Raw genomic sequence first — 21934 nt, 5'->3', positions numbered from 1 at the left:
TATTATTATTATTGTTGTTGTTATTATTGTTATTGTTGTTGTATTATTGTTATTTATAATTTGTACAAATAACCTCCCTGTGGTTCGACTCCGGTGTTGCCGGGTTATTTATTACTTCGACACTCCTACACTTGGGAGAAGACATCAACATTTTAGTCGTGTCAGATGGAAAGGCAATTATATGGCCAATGATGAGAAATGAGTCTTTATATATACACATGCTATATTATAGACCTACTTTTTTTTCATAAAATATATATAAAAAAATATAAAACCTAAGAGCATTAGATATATTTATAAAAAGAGAATTAATAGTCTCAGGCTTGGCGTTGTAGCCTGACTCAAGTGTCTTACGCCAGGCAATGCTATAAGATCCAAGAGACTTGGTTTTGCTATCTTGTTACTCTCAAGCAACTTAGATCAAGTGTATCTTTCTAACCCTAAGTTTTTTTAGTCTGAAATAAGATGTTAGATCCAAGTTAATAATAATAATTGATTTTACCTTTAAAATCAAAATATGTTTTTTTATAGTAATAATATTTATTATAAATTTAATAATATTAGTGAATTTAATCATATTTATAATTATATTTAACTTGTCTTTCCAATTTTTTATATTTTTTAATCTTATATATATATATATATATATATATATATTGTCTTTCTTCGATAATAATAATAATTTTTTTAATTTACTAATAATAATGATGATGATGATGATGATGATTCTTAATTTTACCTTTCAAATCAAATCTATTATTGTTTTTTAATTTTAATAATATTTTTTTCAAATGTATTAATTATTCTATTAAATAATACAAATACTAATATTTTTAATAGTAATACTTTTAATTATAATAAAAATAAGAATATTGAGCATAGTAATAATAATATTAAACTTGTCTAATCCAAGTTTTTATAGTAATGATTTTTTTATAGAATTTATTAACAATTACAATAATAATTGTTATTAGATATTATATTTTTTTCAAAATTTTTATTGTTTTCTGTTGGGTCTGCAATCCTTAGGGGGTCTACAAGCCCTAGTTGCATGTTAGAAGAGAACCAGACAAGCGAGTATGCTTTCAACGCATGGTTCTACACACCCCAAGCACAGGGTTTTATAGGCCAGGTGAGCAGGTCTATATACCCCAAGGGTGAGGCTTTGCAAAGCTTAGGGCACGAGCTTACAGACCCGCCAGCCTATGTTCGTAGTTAGGCACTCAAGTCTGCAAACCTGTTTTCTTGGGTTTACAGCCAAGCTCATAGGCCAGTCCTTATTGCCCAAGGCTTGGCAGACCTAGCGCCAAGTATCTGCAGCCTAGGACCTTAGGCAGGTGTGCGAGTCTAGCCTAGCACCTTAGGCTTAGTAGCCTTGGTGCCGGGTATCTATATCCAAGTTCTTATATTTTTCATTTTTTTTAATTTATGGTTTTTCTTCGATGACAATAATATATTTTTTAAAATTACTAATGATGATAATAACAATTACAATAATAATAATAGTAATTCTTAATTTTACCCTACAAATAAAATCTATTTTTGCTTTACAATATTTATAATATTTTCTACAAATATATTAATTATTATATGCATAATATTAATTATAATCAAAATTATAATATTTATAATAAAAATAATGTTATTTTTAATATTAATTATAATAAAAATTATAATATTTATATCACAATAATAATATTATTAATATTAATACTTTTAATTATAATAAAGATAATAATATTCAGAATACAAATAATAAAATTTATCTTATTAATAATAATATTAAACTTATTTGATCAAAATTTTTATGGTAATAATTTTTTAAAAAAAAATATTAACTATTAACAATAATAATAATTATAATTGTTATTATATTTTTTTTATTTTTATTCCATGAATGATATGCAAAATCTAGATATAGGTCAAAAAACACTTAGTAGGTAATAGATCTATAAACTCAGGTGTACAGGTTTACAGGCTTACTCGCCTAGATCTGCAGCCTTGCTAAACCCTACTAAACAAATTTGTTATTCTTCACTACGAGGTCTACAAACCTAAAAAAACGTGTCTAGAATTTGCAACCTTACCATGCCTCACTAAATAATAAAATTCATGGTAAAATCACTTATAATTTATCATAATTCATGCTACAGTATTAAATAATATAATTTATAGTCACCAGTAATTCGCGCTACAATATTTTAATGATCCTTTTTAGTTATATATATATATAATCAATTTAGTACAGGTACATAATTTTAATCCATTTTAGTAAAATCCTAGCAAGCGCCTGCATGCAATCTTTCCCAACCATCCCTTGACAATTGTCTGTATAATAACCAGTGACGTCCCTATTATCATCTAGTATTTTGACGGATTCTTTTTAGTTAACGTCGAAAATTCATCTCTATTTTGATCTAATTGTCATTGTCCATCCAACTTCAAAGACTTGTATTCGACCTTTCAGCGTCATCGCAACCACGTCAATGTCCAATTAATTTATTCATTTCGGTGGGTTTTTTTCTGTACCTTATTTATTTTTATGTTTTTAAAATATTTAAAAATATATTTTTTTTGTATTTTTAGATGATTTTGATGTGTTAATATCTAAAATAATTTAAAAATAAAAAAATATTATTTTGATATATTTTAAAAAATATCTACTACCACCTTTCTAAAAATCCTAATATATAAAAGTCAGCCAAGTTCATAGAATGCATCATGATCTCCTTAGTCTTTATAGCATAATTTGCAAGTTTGATACTTGCAACCTGACCATTTATTCTACTGTTTTTCGTCTTATAGATCGTTAGAAGCTTAATCTTCTGGTCAATACGACACCCAGGCTACCGTTTCACTAGTCCTCATGAATCCCCGTTTTCAAGATTGCTTTTCGTGTTTCAATCTCTACACACACACCCGAAGCCTCGAACAAATTGCTTAAAGGAAGTGCAAATCTTGCCACCTTAAAATGATACAAAGAAGTTCATTGATTTTTCACTTATACCCTCGTAGTTTAGGGTTTTCTGAAGTTATCCTTATAGTCTTTTGAAAAATTCAGCTTTGCCCTTCACTACTAAATAATTAATAAATATGACTTTTCTCATATTTTTATTTTTTTCTAATATTTCTCTCTTTTTGTGTATCATTTCATATCCTGTTAATATCTCCCAAAAACATTTTGAAACCAAAAAACAAATTATAAACATATTATTTGATTGTTAGGGGTTACATTAAAGTTTTTTTAATGCTAAAAAGTTAATATTAAAAAATTATAAATTATATAAATAAAAATAGATAACTAATAAACTTATAAAGGTAAAATGAAGTTATCATTTTATTATTGAATAGTTTAATGTACTTAATATGATTGCACAACAACATAGTTAGGGCTAAATAGACTTTAAATATCAATCTTTTTGAGTCATGTCTGATCAGGAATGATAAAAAAAAATCAAAAAATTAATTATATTAAGAAAATTAGAAAAAAATTGAAAAAAATCAAACCATAAAAACAAACCGATTAAAATATTTAAAAAACTGACTGGTTTGGTTTCATAAGCATGAAATCAAAAAACTGAACTAAACTTAATAAAAAAAAAAATCAGCCAAACTGAAACCAAACTCATTAGAAATTATAAAAAAAAAACCCAAAAAATATAGTTTTTTATTTTTAATATAAAATAATTGAACCGAACCAAAATCAAAACCAATCGATTGAGTTCTTATTTTTTTTCTAAAATAACTAAACCGAACCAAAACTGGTCAATTTGAACTAATTTTGATTTTTTAAAATAAAATTTAGTTTAGCTATTTTTTATATAAAAACCAAACCAAATACAAAATAACCACCCCTATAATTAATACTCTTTAGAGCTAGCACTATTAATCCTACAATTTACAAAGCTGACAATAACTGTTTTGGGTTTTTTTTCCTTGTTTTTTTAAGTTTTTTTTAATCCTCTAGTGTTTGTTTTGTTATTTTTGTTATTTACTTTTTAAGGAATTTTTAATTTTTTTAAAAAATAACACTGTTTGTTTTTTTCTTTGTTAAATTTAGTTTTTGAATTTTGCTTTTAAATTAAATTAAATTCATCTTTTAATATTTAATTTTTTAGGTATTAAGCTTTTGGATTAAGTCCGGGTCAGGAATTTAATGAATTGTAGATATAAGAGTTTAACCCAAGTTTACAATATTCACTCATGCTTTTTTTTCCTCTTTTTTAAGTTTTTTTTAATGATTTCATCCTTTAACATCATTTTTATTCATTGTCTATTGTATTTATCTTTCTTTTTAAAATAACAAGGATTGTCTTGGTTTTTTTTTCATCTTTGTTAAATTTAGTTTTTTTAAAATAAAAAAAAAAAATTTTAATCAAATTAAATTTATTGATTTCATCTGACATTTAATATAATGAATATTGAGTTTTTTAGTTTATCTCAAGTCTATAATTTAACAGGCTACATGTTTAAGAGATTGATCTGGATTTACAAAGTTTACTAGGACTTAGTTTTTCTCTTCTTTTTTAATTTTAATGTAATGAATTTTAGAAATAGATAATTTTAAAGTGTTAATAGTGTTGAAAATAATGATTTTGAAATGCTATTTTTATATATTGTCTGAAATCATTAAACATGAATGTGAAATTGATATATGTATATATATATATATATATATATATATATTGTAAATTTAATGAATAATTCTAATTAATCTTACATCCCTAGCCTCCTATCTAAATAAGGATGGAAGGTTCATTATAAAAATGGGAAGAAAAGAAAAGAAAAAATTAAATAGAAGATTTTTGCTCTCTTTACATGCTTTGCTCATTTGATTTACTTCCTCTAACTTTAGGTTCTGCTAATCATTGAAAGAGAAAATTAATAAGTTTTCTATTTCGTTGGCCTTGGTTAGAAATGTGTTCTTTCAATATATTGTTGTTGAAATTCTAGAAAGCAAGTTGCATTGAGATCGTTTACATCTATTAATGGGCAATTTGATAGTAAGGAAAAAGGATACAATCCTCAACAATAACTTTTTTTCTTATTTTATTTTTATTCGAGATTCTATAATTTTACAAGTACTTTATACATTTGTGCTTATCTTTTCTTTAATTTTTTTTATTCTATTTTTATATAATGATGCATTTATTTATTTTTTTCATAATTGTCAATGCTCTTAAGGCTAATCCATTTTTATCTTATTTTTTCTAATTTATTTATATATTTTCTTGCATGATGTTTTGTTAATTGAATAATTAGTTTGCTTAAAATAATAAAACTTTTATTATTGTGATAGAAAAATATTAACTCTACTCAAGAGAATATTGATGTTGCTTTTGCAAACGTTACTACGACAAACATTACTTTAATGATGATTCCACTATCATCTTCAATAGTTTGTGATTTGAAAGGCAACATTATAATGATGATTCCACTATCATCTTTAATAGTTTGTGATTTGAAAGGCAACATTAAAAGACGATGTTCTATATCAACACCTTGAACTTAGTATAGTTCTTAACTGAAGATGCATCACAACTATCAAATGAGAATTTGATCCAACTATTATGACCATCATAGATGCATGGTGATTTTGTATATAAAAACTAAATTCTAAATAGATTGGATAATATACTCTATAATGTGTATAGTTCCATTAAGAAGGGCATTATGAGAAATTTTAGATCAAAAGTACAAGGCTAAAGATGTTGACATGAAAACATTTTTTTTTGGCAAATTTCTTAACTTCAAAGTGATCAATTCAAAAAACTATAATGAGTCAAGTTTAATAGTTTAAACTCATCGTGCATGAAATTCATGTTAAATAGATGGTTCTAAGTGAATCTTTTCAAGTAGCTACTATTATTAAAAAGTATCATCATCTTGAAAATACTTTAAAAACTACTTTAAATAAGTGAAAAGAGATAAGTGTTAAAGATCTTATTATGAGATTGAGGATAGAAGAAGATAATAAGTTGTTTAAGAAAATAGTCAACTTTTCTTTAATGACCTATAGAAAAAATATGATAAAACAAGTGGTGAAGTCCCACAATAACAAAAAAAAAATATAAGATGTTTGTTTTGAATAACAAAGGCATTTTTAAGAAATTCATTAGCAAATGCTTAATTTATAACAAGATTGGACATAAAGTCTAAAAATATATAAATAGGTCTCAATAAGGCAACATTAAAAAAAGAAGGATTGCTCAAGACCATATCATTAAAGTTGATAACCTCTCTAATAAAGTATAGTTATTTCAGAGATTAACTTGATCAATATATTAAGTAGTGGTAGGTTAATATAATACATGTCTACACCAAGAATAGAATGTTCACCACTTACAAAAATTAGATGGTGAACATCTTATAGGAATTTGCTAACCTTAAAAGTATTAGGCATTAGAAATGTCATTCTGAAAATGGATTCTAAAAAGCTTATCACCCTTAATAATATGCTTAATATTGCAGACATTAGGAAGACCTTAGTATATAGCTCATTATTAAGAAAAAAAATAAGTTTAAAATTATCTTTGAAAGTGATAAGTTTAACCTATAAAGAGGGTTATGTTTGTTGAAAAATAAGTATCTCTATAATGGCCTTTTCAAAATGAATGTAATGATATTTGTAATTAAATATAATAATAATAACACCTCCTTGACTTGCTTAAGTATTATAACATGCGACATGATAGAAATGTTAATTATAATGAATCTTAAATTGTAATTAACTATGGTTTTTGAGGAAAAAAAATCATATATAAAGTTTATGTAGAATCAAAATTTTATTAAAAATGTCTTTTAAAACAATTAAAAGAAGTCAATCTCTAAATTTAATTTACTTGGTATTAGTGATTTTAAATTTATACGAATTAAAGGTGAGAAAAAAAAATTACATTACTTTTATAAATAATTGTACAAGGTTTGTTATATTTATTTCCTAATAAACTAAGATTAGTCTCTTGAAATATTTAAACATTATAATAATGGAGTTAAAAATCCACATAATAAAAAGATAAAGATAATAAAAAGTGATAAAGGTGAAGAATAAAATGCACCTTTTAATGACTTTTATTTTTAAAATATTATTATCGTTAAAACTATGACTCTTTATTCACCTCAATAAAAATGATATTATTGAATATACAAACCAAACTCTTAACAATAATGAATGTCTTGTTGATAAGTTTGGAAGAACTTTAGAACTTACGAAGAAAAAAATTATGAAATCCAATTATATACTTAATAAGTTAACTCACAATAAGTTAGAAAGGACACCATATAAATTGTCAAACTAAATGAGATCTTTTTACAAATACCTTAAAGTGTGGGAGTGTATTGTAAAAATGATGGTACTTGATCTCAAAGAAGACCAAGATATGACATTAAACTATAGATTGTATATTTATTAGATATACTTATCATAAAAATGCATATCAGTTTCTTGTATACAAGTCAAGTATTAAGAATATTAATTCCAATGCAATAATAGAATCAAGAGATTTACATTCTTTAAAGATGTGTTTTCTTTGAATAAAACACAAGAAACTCGTTTATTTAAAAGGAAAAATTAAATAAGCTTAAATAGTTATCATCAATAGAAGATGATGAAATTGAGGGGGGGAGAAAAAGGGGAAAAATTATAAAAAAAAAAAAAGAATCCTTATTTCTAACTTGTTAAAAAAAAAAAGCTTGAAGTTATTTCAAGACAATATCCTACTCTCAAACTTTCTATTGAAAAGAGATAGTCAATAATGAGATTGAGTTTATTATCCAAAATCATCCAAGCAAACTAGTGGATCTTCTACCTAAAAATAAACTATTAGGTCATAAGAGGAAGATAAAAGTTGATGAAACCATTAAAAAATATATAAAACAAGATTTATTATCAAAGGATTTATATAACAAGAAAGTGTGAAATATTTTGACACATACTCACATGTGTTGAGAATAACTTCTATATAAATATTAATAGTCATTGCAACTATTAACAAATGTGAAACACATCATTCTCTAGGCTTTTTTGTTTTTCCCACCAATAAGTTGGTCTTGTCTTGTGGGCTATCAATATTTCAGTTTTATTATAAAATAAATAATCTTGAATGATGGAAATCTTAATGTTTGTTATGAATTGTACAAGATTATATATTGCATACTCGATTAGCAAATTAAGTATATTTACTAATAATCTATGTATGGATAATTAAAAAGAAATAAATAAGATAATCAAATATTTGACATACATCTTAGGTTACGAGTTGCACTATATTAGGTACTTGATGGTAATTGAGGGTTATAATAATGCAAATTGGATATATAACACTAAGGATTCAAAATCCACTAGTGAATAAATTTTCAAACTTAGAGAGGCATTATATTTTGAAAGTCCGGTAAAAAAATATACATCACAAAATCTTTGATAGAATTAGAGTTTATTACTTTTGATAACGTTAGAAAAGAAGTCAGATAACTTTGAAATTTCTTAGATGATATTTTATGGTGGTCAAAGCTAGCGCTAGTATTTTGTGTCCGGCGTGACTCCTAGTTAGCAATTGGAAGGGCACAATATAGTATATATATAATGGTGAATCTAGTTATATTTATTATAGATATAATATTGTTATACACTTTCATTAACTATATAAAATCAAAAAAAAAATATTGTGAATTCATTTACTACATGCTTTATAAGAGAGCTTGTATGTAATTTATTGAAAAAAATGGACTTAAAACCTTTAAAGATAAAATAATATTGCAATAATAACCTTACCTAACTAATAAGAGATTCTATAATATAGGTTCAAAGAAAAAGCTAAGTCATGTAACACTTTCAATAGCACTAAAAAATAACAATTTATTATTGTACTCCTAATGATTTTCATATATTAGGTTATCATGTGGAAAATAGTAGAATAGTTTAAATGAGAGATGACCTATATAAGTGAGAAACGTGATTTTTTTTTAATTTCAAAAAACTATATTATCTAAAGTACTCATGAAACCAAATATTATTTAGGATCAAAATGAATACAACTATAATAACTTAAAAAAAAAATCTAGAAAGAGAACTATATGTGTACTATTATTGTGGTTTACACAAAAAAATAAATAGTTTGAGACATTATGTTCACTAATTAACCAAGTAAATTTGATAATACTTCACTAAAAAAGTTTCAAAGTCAAAAGCTATATATCCCATAGTAATCTTCTAATTCATTTCTCTTTATGATTCCTTATACTTTTATATATTGGCTAGCCAATTTTCATTCATGTAATGGGTTATTGAAAAATTTTGTCATTGTATTTATATAGTGTCTAAAACCATTAAGAGTGAATGTAAAATTAATTATTATTAGTTTTTTTATATCTTGTTAGATTCATTGATCTTGCATATTCAATGAATTATTAGGAATTAATTCAATTCCAATTAATATTCTTATATTGATCGATTTTACAAATTTAATGTGTTGCTATGAATAAATTCTAATTAATTTTAAATTAATTCTACATTTATAGCCCCTAAGTGAAGAGGTTTTATTTTTAAAAAAAAAAAAAGAAGGATGAAAACAAATAGAAATTTTTGCTTTTTTTGCCTTCTTTGCTCTTGTGCTCACATTATTTTATATTTAAGTTTTATTATTGTAGAGAGAAATTTTATGAAAGTTTTTATAGTTTATAGACCCTGATTAAAAGTGTATTCTTTCAAGATAGTGTTGTTTAATCCTAGAAGGCAAGTTGCATTAAGATCATTTTCATTCATTAAAGAATAATTTAGTCTTAAAAGATAGAAGGTATAATCTCAATAATAATTGTTTTTCATATCTTGTTTTTATCCTAAATTCTACCATTCTACGTATAAGTACTTTGTATAATTATATTTATCTTCAGTTTAATAAATTATTCATATTTTTATATTATCTTACAAGTAGATATTTGATTTTTAAATAGTTTGTATAAAAGGCTCAAGAAACTTTTAAATCCATGTAGTTCCTCCTTGAATTCATGTAAATGACACATTTGTTTTCAACCAAGACAAATTAAAAAATTGATCAAACTTATCTAATAATAGTAACAAAAAAATTCTAAATTTTGTTATAAATCATATAATAAATTTACTTCGTTGGTTATTTTAGATTTAATTGAAATTTTAAATATATTATAAATCAATATGTTTATATTTTACATTAACACCCATGTTGCCCTTTGTTAATGTTTTCAAAGCAAGCTAGCCAGAAAGTCTATAGTTTGAAATTAACATACAAGATGATGTTGCGGCTATAACAAGAAATTGACATAAGAGAGCATAGAGTCTTAGGTTATGGAAGAAAAATAAAAGTTGAGTTTTTTGTATTGTTAACGCAGGTATGCAGAGGTAAAATATTAAATATCTCCCATCTTAATCATAAGCAAGTCCTCTAGGTCGATGAATTAGCTTTCATTAATATAGCGATTGAATTTTTGAAGCATATTATTTCTTCATCAAATCAAAATCAAAACTTGTTATGTCTCCTCAATAGCTATAAATGGGGTCTAAAAAGTGTTTTTAGATAATTTTGATGCACTGAATTTAAAAATATTTTTTTAAAAATAAATAAAAATATGATTTTAATACATTTTTAAGTGAAAAGCACATTGAAAAACAACTGCAACCATACTCCCAAACAAGCCTCTGAGGATATTATGCTAAAAGCTATTAATTCGAATATTTTTAGGCTAACCACAACTTTAAAAGCTATTAGGTTTTTATTGTTTAAATTTATTTTCATTTTAAATTGTGGTGAAAACTTGGATATAAAAAAAGCTATAATTTATATAGCTTTTCTCAAACCGTGATTATAAGAGTTATTATAATATCAAACATATACTTAATAATTATTTGTTCAATTTAGTTCATGAATGTGGATGTTATACTAATCTACTAGATTTATTGCTGAAGTAATGTTTATTGTGTTGCAAATTTCTCCTTGTATGATAGATAAATGTTCACATACATCTTTCTAATTAACAACTGATCTAAATATAATCATTTTTATAGAATTCACTTGCCTTCCATCTTGTGCATGTTTGCCCTAATTTGTATAAGTACTAGTAATAATCTAACATAATAGTGGCTTATTATCTGTTTTTTTGGAAGCAATGCTTCAAATCTTTAATTTTTATTTATATCCTTGCTTAAAATAATAATGATCACCATCAGCATCTTCATAATAACAACAATAATAATAATTAGTCAACTCTATATCCTTTCTTTTTTAAAAAAATAATTCAATATATATGTTTGTTTCTTATTGTTATTGAATTGTTTCTTATTATTGTTGAATAATTATTATTGGGTCGGAACTTTTGATATCATTTTTTTAATTTAAACCTCCATTTCAAAAATATTTTTGAAAAAAATTAGAAGTAAAATTTTTATTTTTTTCTTTGCTTTAATTTTTTTTTGTTTTCTAAATCATTTTAATATATAAATATCAAAAATAATTTTTTTTTTAAAAAAAAAAGAACATTACAGCGTTAGCGTCACCTCAACTGGCATTAAAGGTAAGATCGAAAAGACCGCAGCTTATGTTAATACAGTGATCAAATTGAAACAGTAGTGCCCTCACGTGTATTGATTATTGAACAAGGAAAAGGGCATTGGTACAAAAATACAGCGAAGACAGCCCTCAAGGACAAGCACCAGTTTGTCTGCTCCTCACAGCGAAAATAAGCCCCACACCCCTTGAAAACTCTGTCTGACTGGGAGGCAATAGAGATGAGGGAAAGTGCACTGACTTGTTCAAAAGAGATTTCAGTGGACGAGAATAATGTTTAGACAAGTGTATCAGCATCATAGGATAAAAACTTCATCTCCTTGCAACCGCGTGGAAGCTTCCACCAATCACAGACTTTGCAATTTTTTCTCATTTCACTCGGCAAATCCATCTTCTTTTTTCCCTCAACGAAGTGTCTCTCTGTGTGTGTATATAAGCATACACAGCTCAGGCAAACAGGAGTATCAAAACACAAGAACAACAAGTGCAAGAATGGAAGAACTCCCTCTAGGTTACCGCTTCTACCCAACGGAAGAAGAGCTGGTCTCCTTCTACTTGCATAATAAGCTGGAAGGGAGGAGACAAGAACTGCAACGTGTGATTCCAGAGGTCAGCATATACGACATCGAGCCAGGGGATCTTCCACGTAAAAATTTCATCCACTTCTTTTCTTTTTCTAACTACTGATAAGCATGGCACAGGGCTGTTAAAAATGCTTCAAGTGTTTGTCTCTCGCAATATGTTGCAGAGCTTTCAGGAGAACTATGCCGAGGCAACACGGAGCAGTGGTTCTTCTTTACACCCAGGCAAGCGAGAGAAGCTAGGGGAGGGCGACCCAATCGGACTACAGCAACCGGGTACTGGAAGGCCACAGGCTCTCCTGGTTATGTTTACTCATCGGATAATCGAGTGATTGGATTGAAGAAAACCATGGTGTTCTATATAGGAAAAGCTCCGAGTGGAAGAAAAACTAAATGGAAGATGAATGAGTATAGAGCCATTGAAGTTCATGAATCGTCTAGAAATGCTACTTCAAAGGTGTGCATGTTTATGATCTTTTAGCTTTTGCAATTAAAACAGAGTATTAATAATGCAACGTGCAGTCATTTTACATTACTAACCATTATTTGGCTGTCCACTTGAATGAAGTTGAGGCATGAATTCAGTTTGTGCCGTGTCTATGTGGTATCAGGAAGCTTTCGGGCTTTTGATAGACGGCCTCTAGAAGCTGTAACAAGAGGGACACAACATCTTCTCGGGGGGGCACATCTTGGTGATGCAGCAACCACACCTACTCAGGACCCTATAATTGTGGAGATGACAAGCTCACCTGAAACTTCATACTCGGGAGGAGACCATGTTGATTACCCAGGGACTGCAGAAAGTGCCAACTGGGGGCTGATCCTGCATGGGAATGACCGGAACAGCTGGATTGGCCCAGCACAGATAGATTTGTAACCTAGTCCGATAAGACTAGGTAGTTGTCCCAAGACAGAATAGGCATGCATGAGCCAGCCTTAACTTTAAAAGTAGTATATTCTTTTTTGTTCATTTAATACGAGGAAAGTAAAAAGGAATGAAAAAAAAGGGGGGGAAAGAAGAGGGAAATGCTCATGTTATGTGAAATAGGAGAGCATTCAGTATGACAATTAAGTTGAAGCATGTAGTTCAAAGTAACCAAGAGAATTACCAGGTGTAGGAGAAAATATCATTTACTGGCTCTAACCAGTTTCAGCTTTCAACCTATAATGATAGCGTCATTTATCTTTGTACAGTTTGAATATGTTACCATCTTAAATGCCTCCAATATTCCCCGCATTTTTAAATCCAAAAGCATAACTTGGAGGCTGGGAATCAAGGAAACTACAGTAATAGGAAAGAGAAATGTATAATATGATACAGTTGCCAAGGAGTTTGACGAGAAAAAAAGAAAAGATAAGGAATGGCATACGAATGTGACTTGAAAAATTCTAAAATGGAAAAGAAATAGAGAACCAAGAAGTTAAGGCATTGGCAAGTCTGACTTATCATCCAAAATGATTTCAAGAGAATCACGACCAAGTATAAATACTTACACAATGATAACTACATATAGGCCAGTGTCTAAGACATTTTATTGATACTATCAAGAATGATAGTGATAGTGTTCTTGCCACATTGAAAAATCATAACAGGTTCACATTTAAAGTTCAACAAAAAGGATGATTTACTTCCTAATAGTAAATGCAACATGGTAGAAAATTCACTTCCATTCTTTTACATTCATACAGTGATCAGTTCTGGTCACAAAAATCTTCCAACTTATAACAAGTCATTAATCAAGAAGTTTGTGATATCTAGCTACTTGAATGTTTGTAAAATGCTCTACCTTCAAGGCGGGCATGATTGAAGCAGAAGACTCAAGCCGCTAGCATAGAATAGAATTAGTCAAGCCTAATAGACCAACTTCAATATCTCCATTGTTTTGTAGTATTCATGATAAAGGGCTTGCAGAAATAAGTGTAATAATTAGCAGTCATGAAACAGATATCACCAAGTCTAAAGCATAGAGTTGCACAAGTGAGAGAAATGGCTTCCTGCCACAAATTGCACTCCAATGAGATTCCACACAAGTGTGTGTTTTAGTCAATATAGATTCTATCTGGAAATAATCTATACTTTCCATGGTGAGCCCTTTTCTTGTTTGAATAACCATCCATGATTGATATTTGGAGACCTGCATTTAGACATCTCCTAACTTCACCATATACACTGTTGGAGCCCTGTGCTATGCAGCTGAGCAGTAATCTGACATCAAGAAATCTGACACAAAATCAGGAGCATTGCAGCCATTCCACACAAAATCAGCAAGAGTGCAATCCCTCAAAACATGGATAATAGATTCAAGACAAAAACCACAGTGAAAACAGGAAGCATCATTTGTCATATGACGCCTAACATGCTGCTCATTGTTAAAATTTTGCCATAAAGAATCAGCCAAAGAAAACTATGAAAGTGTTGTGGACCATTCCAACTCCAAGCTAAATCCCAAACCTTACTAGTTGGATTTCAAGTACCTTCCTGAAGAAGACAGTAGGCTAATTTAGTTGTGAATTTTCCATTGCTAGTAGCACCCTATTAGTGAGTAATACAAAATTATTCTTAAAGCCTCACCTTATAACTTAAGAATTAAGGTAGTTTAAACTTTTGAGGAAAGATAATTATTTAACATGGTATTAGATTCTTAGTGACAACAATCAGGAATTTGAATCTCACCATCCTATTCTATCTAATTAAAATTATAAAAATCAAGCGTAAAATAGTGGGGGTCTTGTACAAGTTTCAAGTTCAAAAAGCTCGCTTGAGGGATTAGAGATTATGATACAGAGTAATATAAAACTATTGTTGAAACCTCACCTAAAAGCTTAGATTTTTGGATTGAGATAGTTCTTTGACACTCCCCACTATGACATCCCCATCCAAATCTCTACAAGGTAGTTGAATACTAGCTATCTTTAAATAAATAGAGGAAGAAAAGAGGAGAATCCTCCCATCACCATTGACCTAAAGGAGTAACATAGTTGTTGATAGTAGATTCTCTAAAACACACCTGGAATTGGAGTACACAAGTAAAGATAAAGAGGACCAACATTATCAATCAATCTATCTTGACAGAAACAAATACTTTTCCATTCCTTACAGACCAAGAGAACCCATGCAATAAATGAGGCCAAACTCTAGCAATACCTCTACATATTCCCGAATCGTTAGTCCCATTGAGAGTGTAAGGAAGAGAGGTCAACTTTTGATTATATTTCTGCTCAAAACTCGAACCCATAGAGCTGAACTGTTGGGGAAAAAAGTCCAGCCAAGTTTTAGAAGAAAAGCCTCATTATTATCTCCAACATTCCAAAATCCTAGGCCTCCACAAGCTTTCAGTTGACAAAGAGAATTCCAACCAACCAAACAAGGCTTACATTGTTTATCAAAAGAACCTCAAATAAACATTGATTGTGTGTAATCTTAATTGCACAAAAGTAGCTGCTAATGGTATTTCACGGGACATTTGGTTTGGCATAGCTGTGGGCAACTTTAGCAGTGGTGTAATCTCAAGCTGTTTGATCAAATGATTTCATTCTTTCCTCGAACCCTGTACAGCTTGAATGTGTATGCTTGTGAGGTAGTAGCTTGTGTATCTGAAGGTGCTAAATTCTCATCAATGACCAACTGGAAAGCAGAGCATCGGATTGAGTGGAGCTTTCCAGCAACAGGAGCTACACAATTTTCTTTCCAATAGGCTTAGGGCATTCAATACAATAGCTCACATGATTCAGCCCCACAATCGTAAGCTTTATTTGTGATGTGCCTATGCACTTAATACATATGATAGCTGTTTGATGAACCTAACTGAATTTACATGTGTTCTTAACATATCACCATTCCCATCTCTCTAAGGAAATAAGAGTAACCTAATGTGAGCCTTCTAAAAATTTCTTGGAAACATATCAACATGTTGAGAACCTCCTATATGCAAAACTCAGAGTCAACTAACCTCTGCTAATAATATTGTCGTCATATGAATTCCTAACTCAAACAAATGATCTGCAATAAGTTCAATTTCTGCACACTCTTTCCTAACTGAATCACCTCTACATCATATCTGGGTTGTGCACATTCCCGATACTGATACCTTCTAGCTAGATCATTGCAAATGATAATTACCGTTAAATCTGACTATTTTGGATATTTGTGATTTCCTAGATCAAAGCACAAAGAAGCATGTCGACAGCTTCCTCCTGAATTTCCTAGATCAGAGCACAAAGAAGCATGCCGTCAGCTTCCTCCTGAAGACTATTAGCACCTCCAAACTTGCTTTACACCAATCATGTGGATTCTCACTGCCAGGAAAACTATTTGCCAACATTTTGCAACTCATTCTTATATTTATGCATTAAACCATTTAATGTAACATCTAATTATTTTTCTACCAAGACTGCAGAGATATAAGGATAGATTATCATGCAACAAAAGGTATCATCTAACAATAGACTTGCTTTGATCTTGTAGTTGATCTTTAACACAATACAATAGCTTGGTGAAAGTGGAAATATTGGTTAAGGCAAAGCCTTTTCTAGGACATTTGATGCCAATCCACTAGAAATAAACACATTGGCAGAAATTAAAGGTGAACCTAAGGGAAAAGAAAATCCATGGAAATTTGAGGGAGCTTCTAGAAATTCCTTGGTTGCATTCCATTCGTGTGAGTGAAGAAAGCTCAATGTTACAGTCACGCATTGGAAATCCCACAACACAAACACTCTTAGCAGTTTTTTAGGTTACTCCTTATTGCTTACTGGCCAGGTATAGTGGAAACATTTTTCTGCCAATTAACTTCATATTTGAAGCACTCAAATGGGAGCATTAATTTTCATGAGAATTGTATCATATTAAAGGTAATTTATCGCACCATCTAACCCTTTCCTGCATCAGATATGGCATAACAACCAAGACCGTAACTTTCCTAAAATTTACAATGGAGTCATCATTCTAAAATCAGAAACAAGGATTAGCATTTGCACCGCATCCAAATCAACCTGTTTGACTAGTGAGCCAGTCATGTAACATCAAAATGTTTATATATATATATATATATATAGATAGATATATATAAATTCACCAATTACAAACTCACAAGAGGAATATGGATTTAATGTCGACCCCATTAAAAACTCAACTTTTCGAAAACTAAAACTCAACCAGATTTGAATTTTATGTCAACCCCATATTCCCATCGCTGACTTTTGTTCATACACCACTTCCATCGACAATAACTGAGTACCAACCCCCATATTAGAGAATCTCATGATCAACTTTCCAACCCCTTTCAACATTAAAACAAAATCCAATAGAATTCAAGAACAGCCTTTTTGTTTCCATTTTGGAATGAAAGAATTGAAATTGTCAGTGATTTCTCTAATTTTTCCCAACTTTTGGGTTGCCCATATAGAATAATTAAAAGAAGAAAAAAAAGTGCTCTGTGACAACTTCTCTTCAGCAAAAAATAAGCATTTTCCTTCCTCCAAAATTCAAGAAGGAAACAGAATGTTAAACCAGAAAGCCAGCGAAAATTCACAAACACAAAAACAATCATGTCGTATAACGAGTAACGAACCTACTTATTATATCTAAAACTCTTCAATGTAATATAACTCGCAACCAAACCAAACCCCACATGCATTACACCAACACTCTTAAGATTGAATTAGTACATCAATAAAATGTTGAATCACAAACATGATAATCCAACCTCTCTTTATTGCCAGCAAGAGGAGAGCATGAGGATCCAAAAGGCATTGTCAAAATCAACACGAACAAGAGAAGACATATCTCACAGATTGTTTTGCCGTTTCTTTTGCAAAAGAAAAACTTAAAGAAAGAAGAAGAGAGTCACAAGACTTGCAACCAAATCAAACCAACCACGAGAGAGAGGACTGAGTTAGGCAGGGGACAACGAAGGAGCGCTGCCCTTTCTGTGATTTGACGATTCAGTATATACAGGCGGGATTGGTTGCCTGGCTATTGCGTTTTGCCTGTGAAAAGAATAAAAAATTGATATTTTTTTTTAATATAAAAATAATAAAATAAAATCTAAATCAAACTAATATAAAAATAATAAAATAATAAAATAAAATCTAAATCAAACCATAAAAAATTAACTATATAATGATAATGATTATAATAATAATGATAATGATAAGTTAAAAAAAATTAAAATGTAAAATTAATGTAAAGATTAAATAAAGATAAAACAATTATTCAGGTTAAAAGATCTACTAATAATATTTCAAACAAGCATAGTATAAACTCATTTTATTACTTAACTGGAAACCATACAAAGAAGGTTACAATCAAATTATAAATTATTAACATAATTATATTAGTTATCTTATTTGAATAATATTAATACTTGTAAATATTATCAGATATTTAGGATTATAATTTATAGTAACAATAAATCAAGTTCCTTTCATAGCATAAGTGTTGATTATACCACACGGTTGGGCTATGAAAGTGTTAAGTATTTATTGTACCAGGTGTTATATAATATAAATCTAAATTAATCACTTAACATACAAAGTATTAAAAAATAACAAGATAACAAATACAAAACATGTAAATATCAAACATTAAGATTCATATTGAGTTTATACTATACTTATTCTTACACCATTAGTTTAACCTTTTCACATTAATATAATAAACTTAACTAAACATAATAAAAGAACAAAACATGAATAAACAAGATAAGAATATAAATAAGATAAAAGTTATCTAAGTAAAGAAAATAAAATAAAAGGCATAAATAATAGATTAATATAAGTAAAACCTAAGCATTACAATAAAGAGAGAGTAAGAACATGATCTTGATATGAAAATCAAAATGTCTAAATGCATGATAAATACCTTCTTTTATAGGCCAAAATTTGAAAACTATTGATTTCTTAACTAATTGTTCAGTGGGTGGCTCCAACTTGACTTAGTAACAATCCTTATCTTCTTGTCTAAACAAAACATTATTGATAACATCAGAATTTGAACAGACTTTATTCATGAAAATTCTAGAAAATTGTTTCAGCTTTCCAAAAAAAAATTGAGATCATTTGGACTTTTAGAACTCAAGATATGGGTTGAACACTGAACAGTTTCTGGACTGTAGGACAAATTCGGACTTCTCTGTTGTTGCTAAAATTTGGACTTCTAAATAGCAGAATTGAGTTTTGCATTCATATGAATGTTTTATGCCTATGTCTTAGCTTTCTAGCCATATAAATCAAATTGAAATCCAAATCTACAGCTCCAGATATGACCTAATGACTGAATAGTGTTATAGTTTGAACTAAACTAGCATATCTTTTCTAACCTTCACCCTCTTTTTGTTTTCTCAATTTCAATAGTTAAACTCATCGATCAATCATTTGATTTATATGATAGACCTGCATTTAAAATGAATATTTATCATAAATTAAAGATATCTTATAGTATCAAATTTGTTATTATAAAATATACTTTATGTTATTATAAAACATGTTTTAGTTAAGAAGTTATTGATACTTCAAGTGCAAAATTTGATATAAAATTTTGATAAAAATGCATTGTTAAGTACTAATCAGTTTGCTACCATTAGAAGAGAGCTCGATCATTATCATGTAAAGACAGGTAAAACTTCACCCCAGTCATTTTCTTTCTTGGCTTGCGCTCTAGCTTGGCCATTGTTGTTGTTGTTTGGATACCAAAAACAAAAAAAAAACATAAAATTGAATACTACCACAATAGCTTTTGAAAATAATAACTCTTGAAAAATCTTGAGAAAATAAAATTGATAAAAACTCCAAAACACTTTCAATCTTTGAAGCTTTTGTTCATAATATTTAACATAAAATTTAAAATACATAAACTTTTACATAGAGATTATAGAACAAAAATAAACTCAAATTATTTTATTCCAACAAGGATTTGAAATACTAGTTAAACAAAGATTTTAAACTCAAATATTTTTTTATCTAGAAACTTTTTTAAACTCAATTAGTAATTTTTCTTCTACCTTAACAATTTTTTTTTAAACTAATGTTCTTAAACACATAATTTACCAATAATGAACTCTACTTTAAATCAACTTTACTTCAACCAAACTCTTCTTGAATGCAAATATCAAATAATATTTGCACAAATAACTTTAAACTTGATGAATATATTAACAATTTTTCTTTACTTTTGCAATAAATGATATTTAATTGTTTTATACTTTATCAAATCTCTTAAGAAGTGAGAGTTTACAACAATATATTTGCTTCTACCATGTAAAACTAGATTTTTAAATAGTTTAATTGTTAAGTTATTGTCATAAAAAATTACCTGGCCATTGTCCCTTAAAATTAAATTTTTCAAGATTTTTCCTCAACCATATTGCTTGACGTGCATATAATGTCATAATCATAATTTCAGTTTTCATGGTTGATAAAATTACAATTGATTGCTTCTTTTATCATCTTGATCTCCTATATAAATGTTATCACTAAAACCAGTCAAATTGGACTTTTCTCATTTCTTGTATAGCAATACATGTACTATAATACCTTTCAAATACCAAAGTATCCTTTTAGCAATAAGAAGATAAATTTATGTTGGATTCTTCATGTATCAACTAACAAGAATTACTAAATACATATATCTAACCTTGTTAATGTCAAATACATCAAACTCTCTATATTCTACTTGTAAAGAATTTCATCAACCTTCTTTCATTTATAATCTTTATTTATTTTCAAACCAAACTTTGTTAATGTATTCACCAGATTACAATTCTTCATTTAAGACTTTGCTAATGTTTCTCAAAGATATTTATTTTAAGAAATATTTTGGCATTTGATTGAACCATTTTAAATTTAAGAAAGTAATGTAACCTTTTACGTTCAAACATATCAAACTCAATCATCATAGATATTTTAAATTTTGCAAACATGGCCTCATCATTACCAATGTAAATTGTTGTAATGTCATGGTCACATAAATTGATTACCCTAACTTAAACAAACAAGAGAGTACTGAGCAAGTAAATGGTCAATCCATTTATATCCTCCAAAAAAAAAAGAGTCATTTTCAAAGTAGATAATTTTCATTTTAGTAAGTTGGACTTGATTCTTCATACAACTTGTCTACTAGCAGAATTTATAGGTTTTCTTAAAAAAACTCATATCTCTCTCATATGAACTCCTTTTCCTCTAACATTTGGTAGGTTGATAGGTATTTAAGTCTAAAATCCAACAAAATTGAGTTCATATCTAACGGACTTCTATAACTCAATATATTCAAGTTGGAATGGTCAAAGGTTAAAATTGGTAGAATATGAGAGTTGTCTTGAAGGCTGCGATTTCCATGCCTTTCTTCTTCTTTTTTTCTTGTCATATATGAATAGAAAGGTATGGAGGTTATTGATTAATACTTAAAAGTGCATTTTTATCAAGGTTTTATATCATCATTTTGCATTTAAAGTATCAATAACTCCTAAACTAAAGCATGTTTTATAATAACATATCTAATAATATAAGATAGCTTTAATTTGTGGTAAATGTTCATTTTAAATGCAGGCCTAACACATAAATGAGAGGATTGCTTGATGAGTTTAAGAACTGAAATTAAAATGACAATGAGATGGCCAAACTTAGAAAAAAGATGTTGGTGCAGTCCAAACCGGAACACTGTTCGATAATTGGGTCATATCTAGAGTTGTAGATCTCAGATTTAGATCTATTTTATATGGATGAAAGGTAAGATATAGGCATATAACTTTCATATGGAGCCCAAGATTTAAAAAGGTCATTTTCAAGTCCAAATTGTAGCAACAACAAAGAAGTTCGAATTTG

At 28.5% G+C, this 21934-nt stretch overlaps 1 protein-coding gene and 1 long non-coding RNA gene across 2 annotated transcripts; one reads left to right on the top strand and one right to left on the bottom strand.

Annotated features, from left to right (window-relative positions):
• The first annotated feature begins 11568 nt into the window (after positions 1-11568).
• LOC105110489 (NAC domain-containing protein 90-like) lies at positions 11569-13308 on the top strand. The gene is made up of 3 exons (XM_011005558.1): positions 11569-12180; positions 12283-12572; positions 12684-13308. The coding sequence occupies exons 1-3, from the start codon at positions 11808-11810 to the stop codon at positions 12990-12992; spliced, it is 972 nt and encodes a 323-aa protein (XP_011003860.1). The 5' UTR covers positions 11569-11807; the 3' UTR covers positions 12993-13308.
• Positions 13309-13624: 316 nt separating this feature from the next.
• LOC105110490 (uncharacterized) lies at positions 13625-16307 on the bottom strand. The gene is made up of 2 exons (XR_839488.1): positions 15218-16307; positions 13625-15176 (listed from the first exon to the last, which is right to left on the bottom strand). It is a non-coding gene; the product is annotated as an uncharacterized LOC105110490 (long non-coding RNA).
• Between the last annotated feature and the right edge of the window lie 5627 nt (positions 16308-21934).

This window comes from Populus euphratica, unplaced genomic scaffold (assembly GCF_000495115.2).
Source record: "Populus euphratica unplaced genomic scaffold, PopEup_1.0 scaffold359.1, whole genome shotgun sequence".
Lineage (NCBI taxonomy): Eukaryota > Viridiplantae > Streptophyta > Magnoliopsida > Malpighiales > Salicaceae > Populus > Populus euphratica.
The sequence above is the reverse complement of the archived record's forward strand: the minus strand, read 5'-3'. Positions and strand labels throughout refer to the sequence as shown.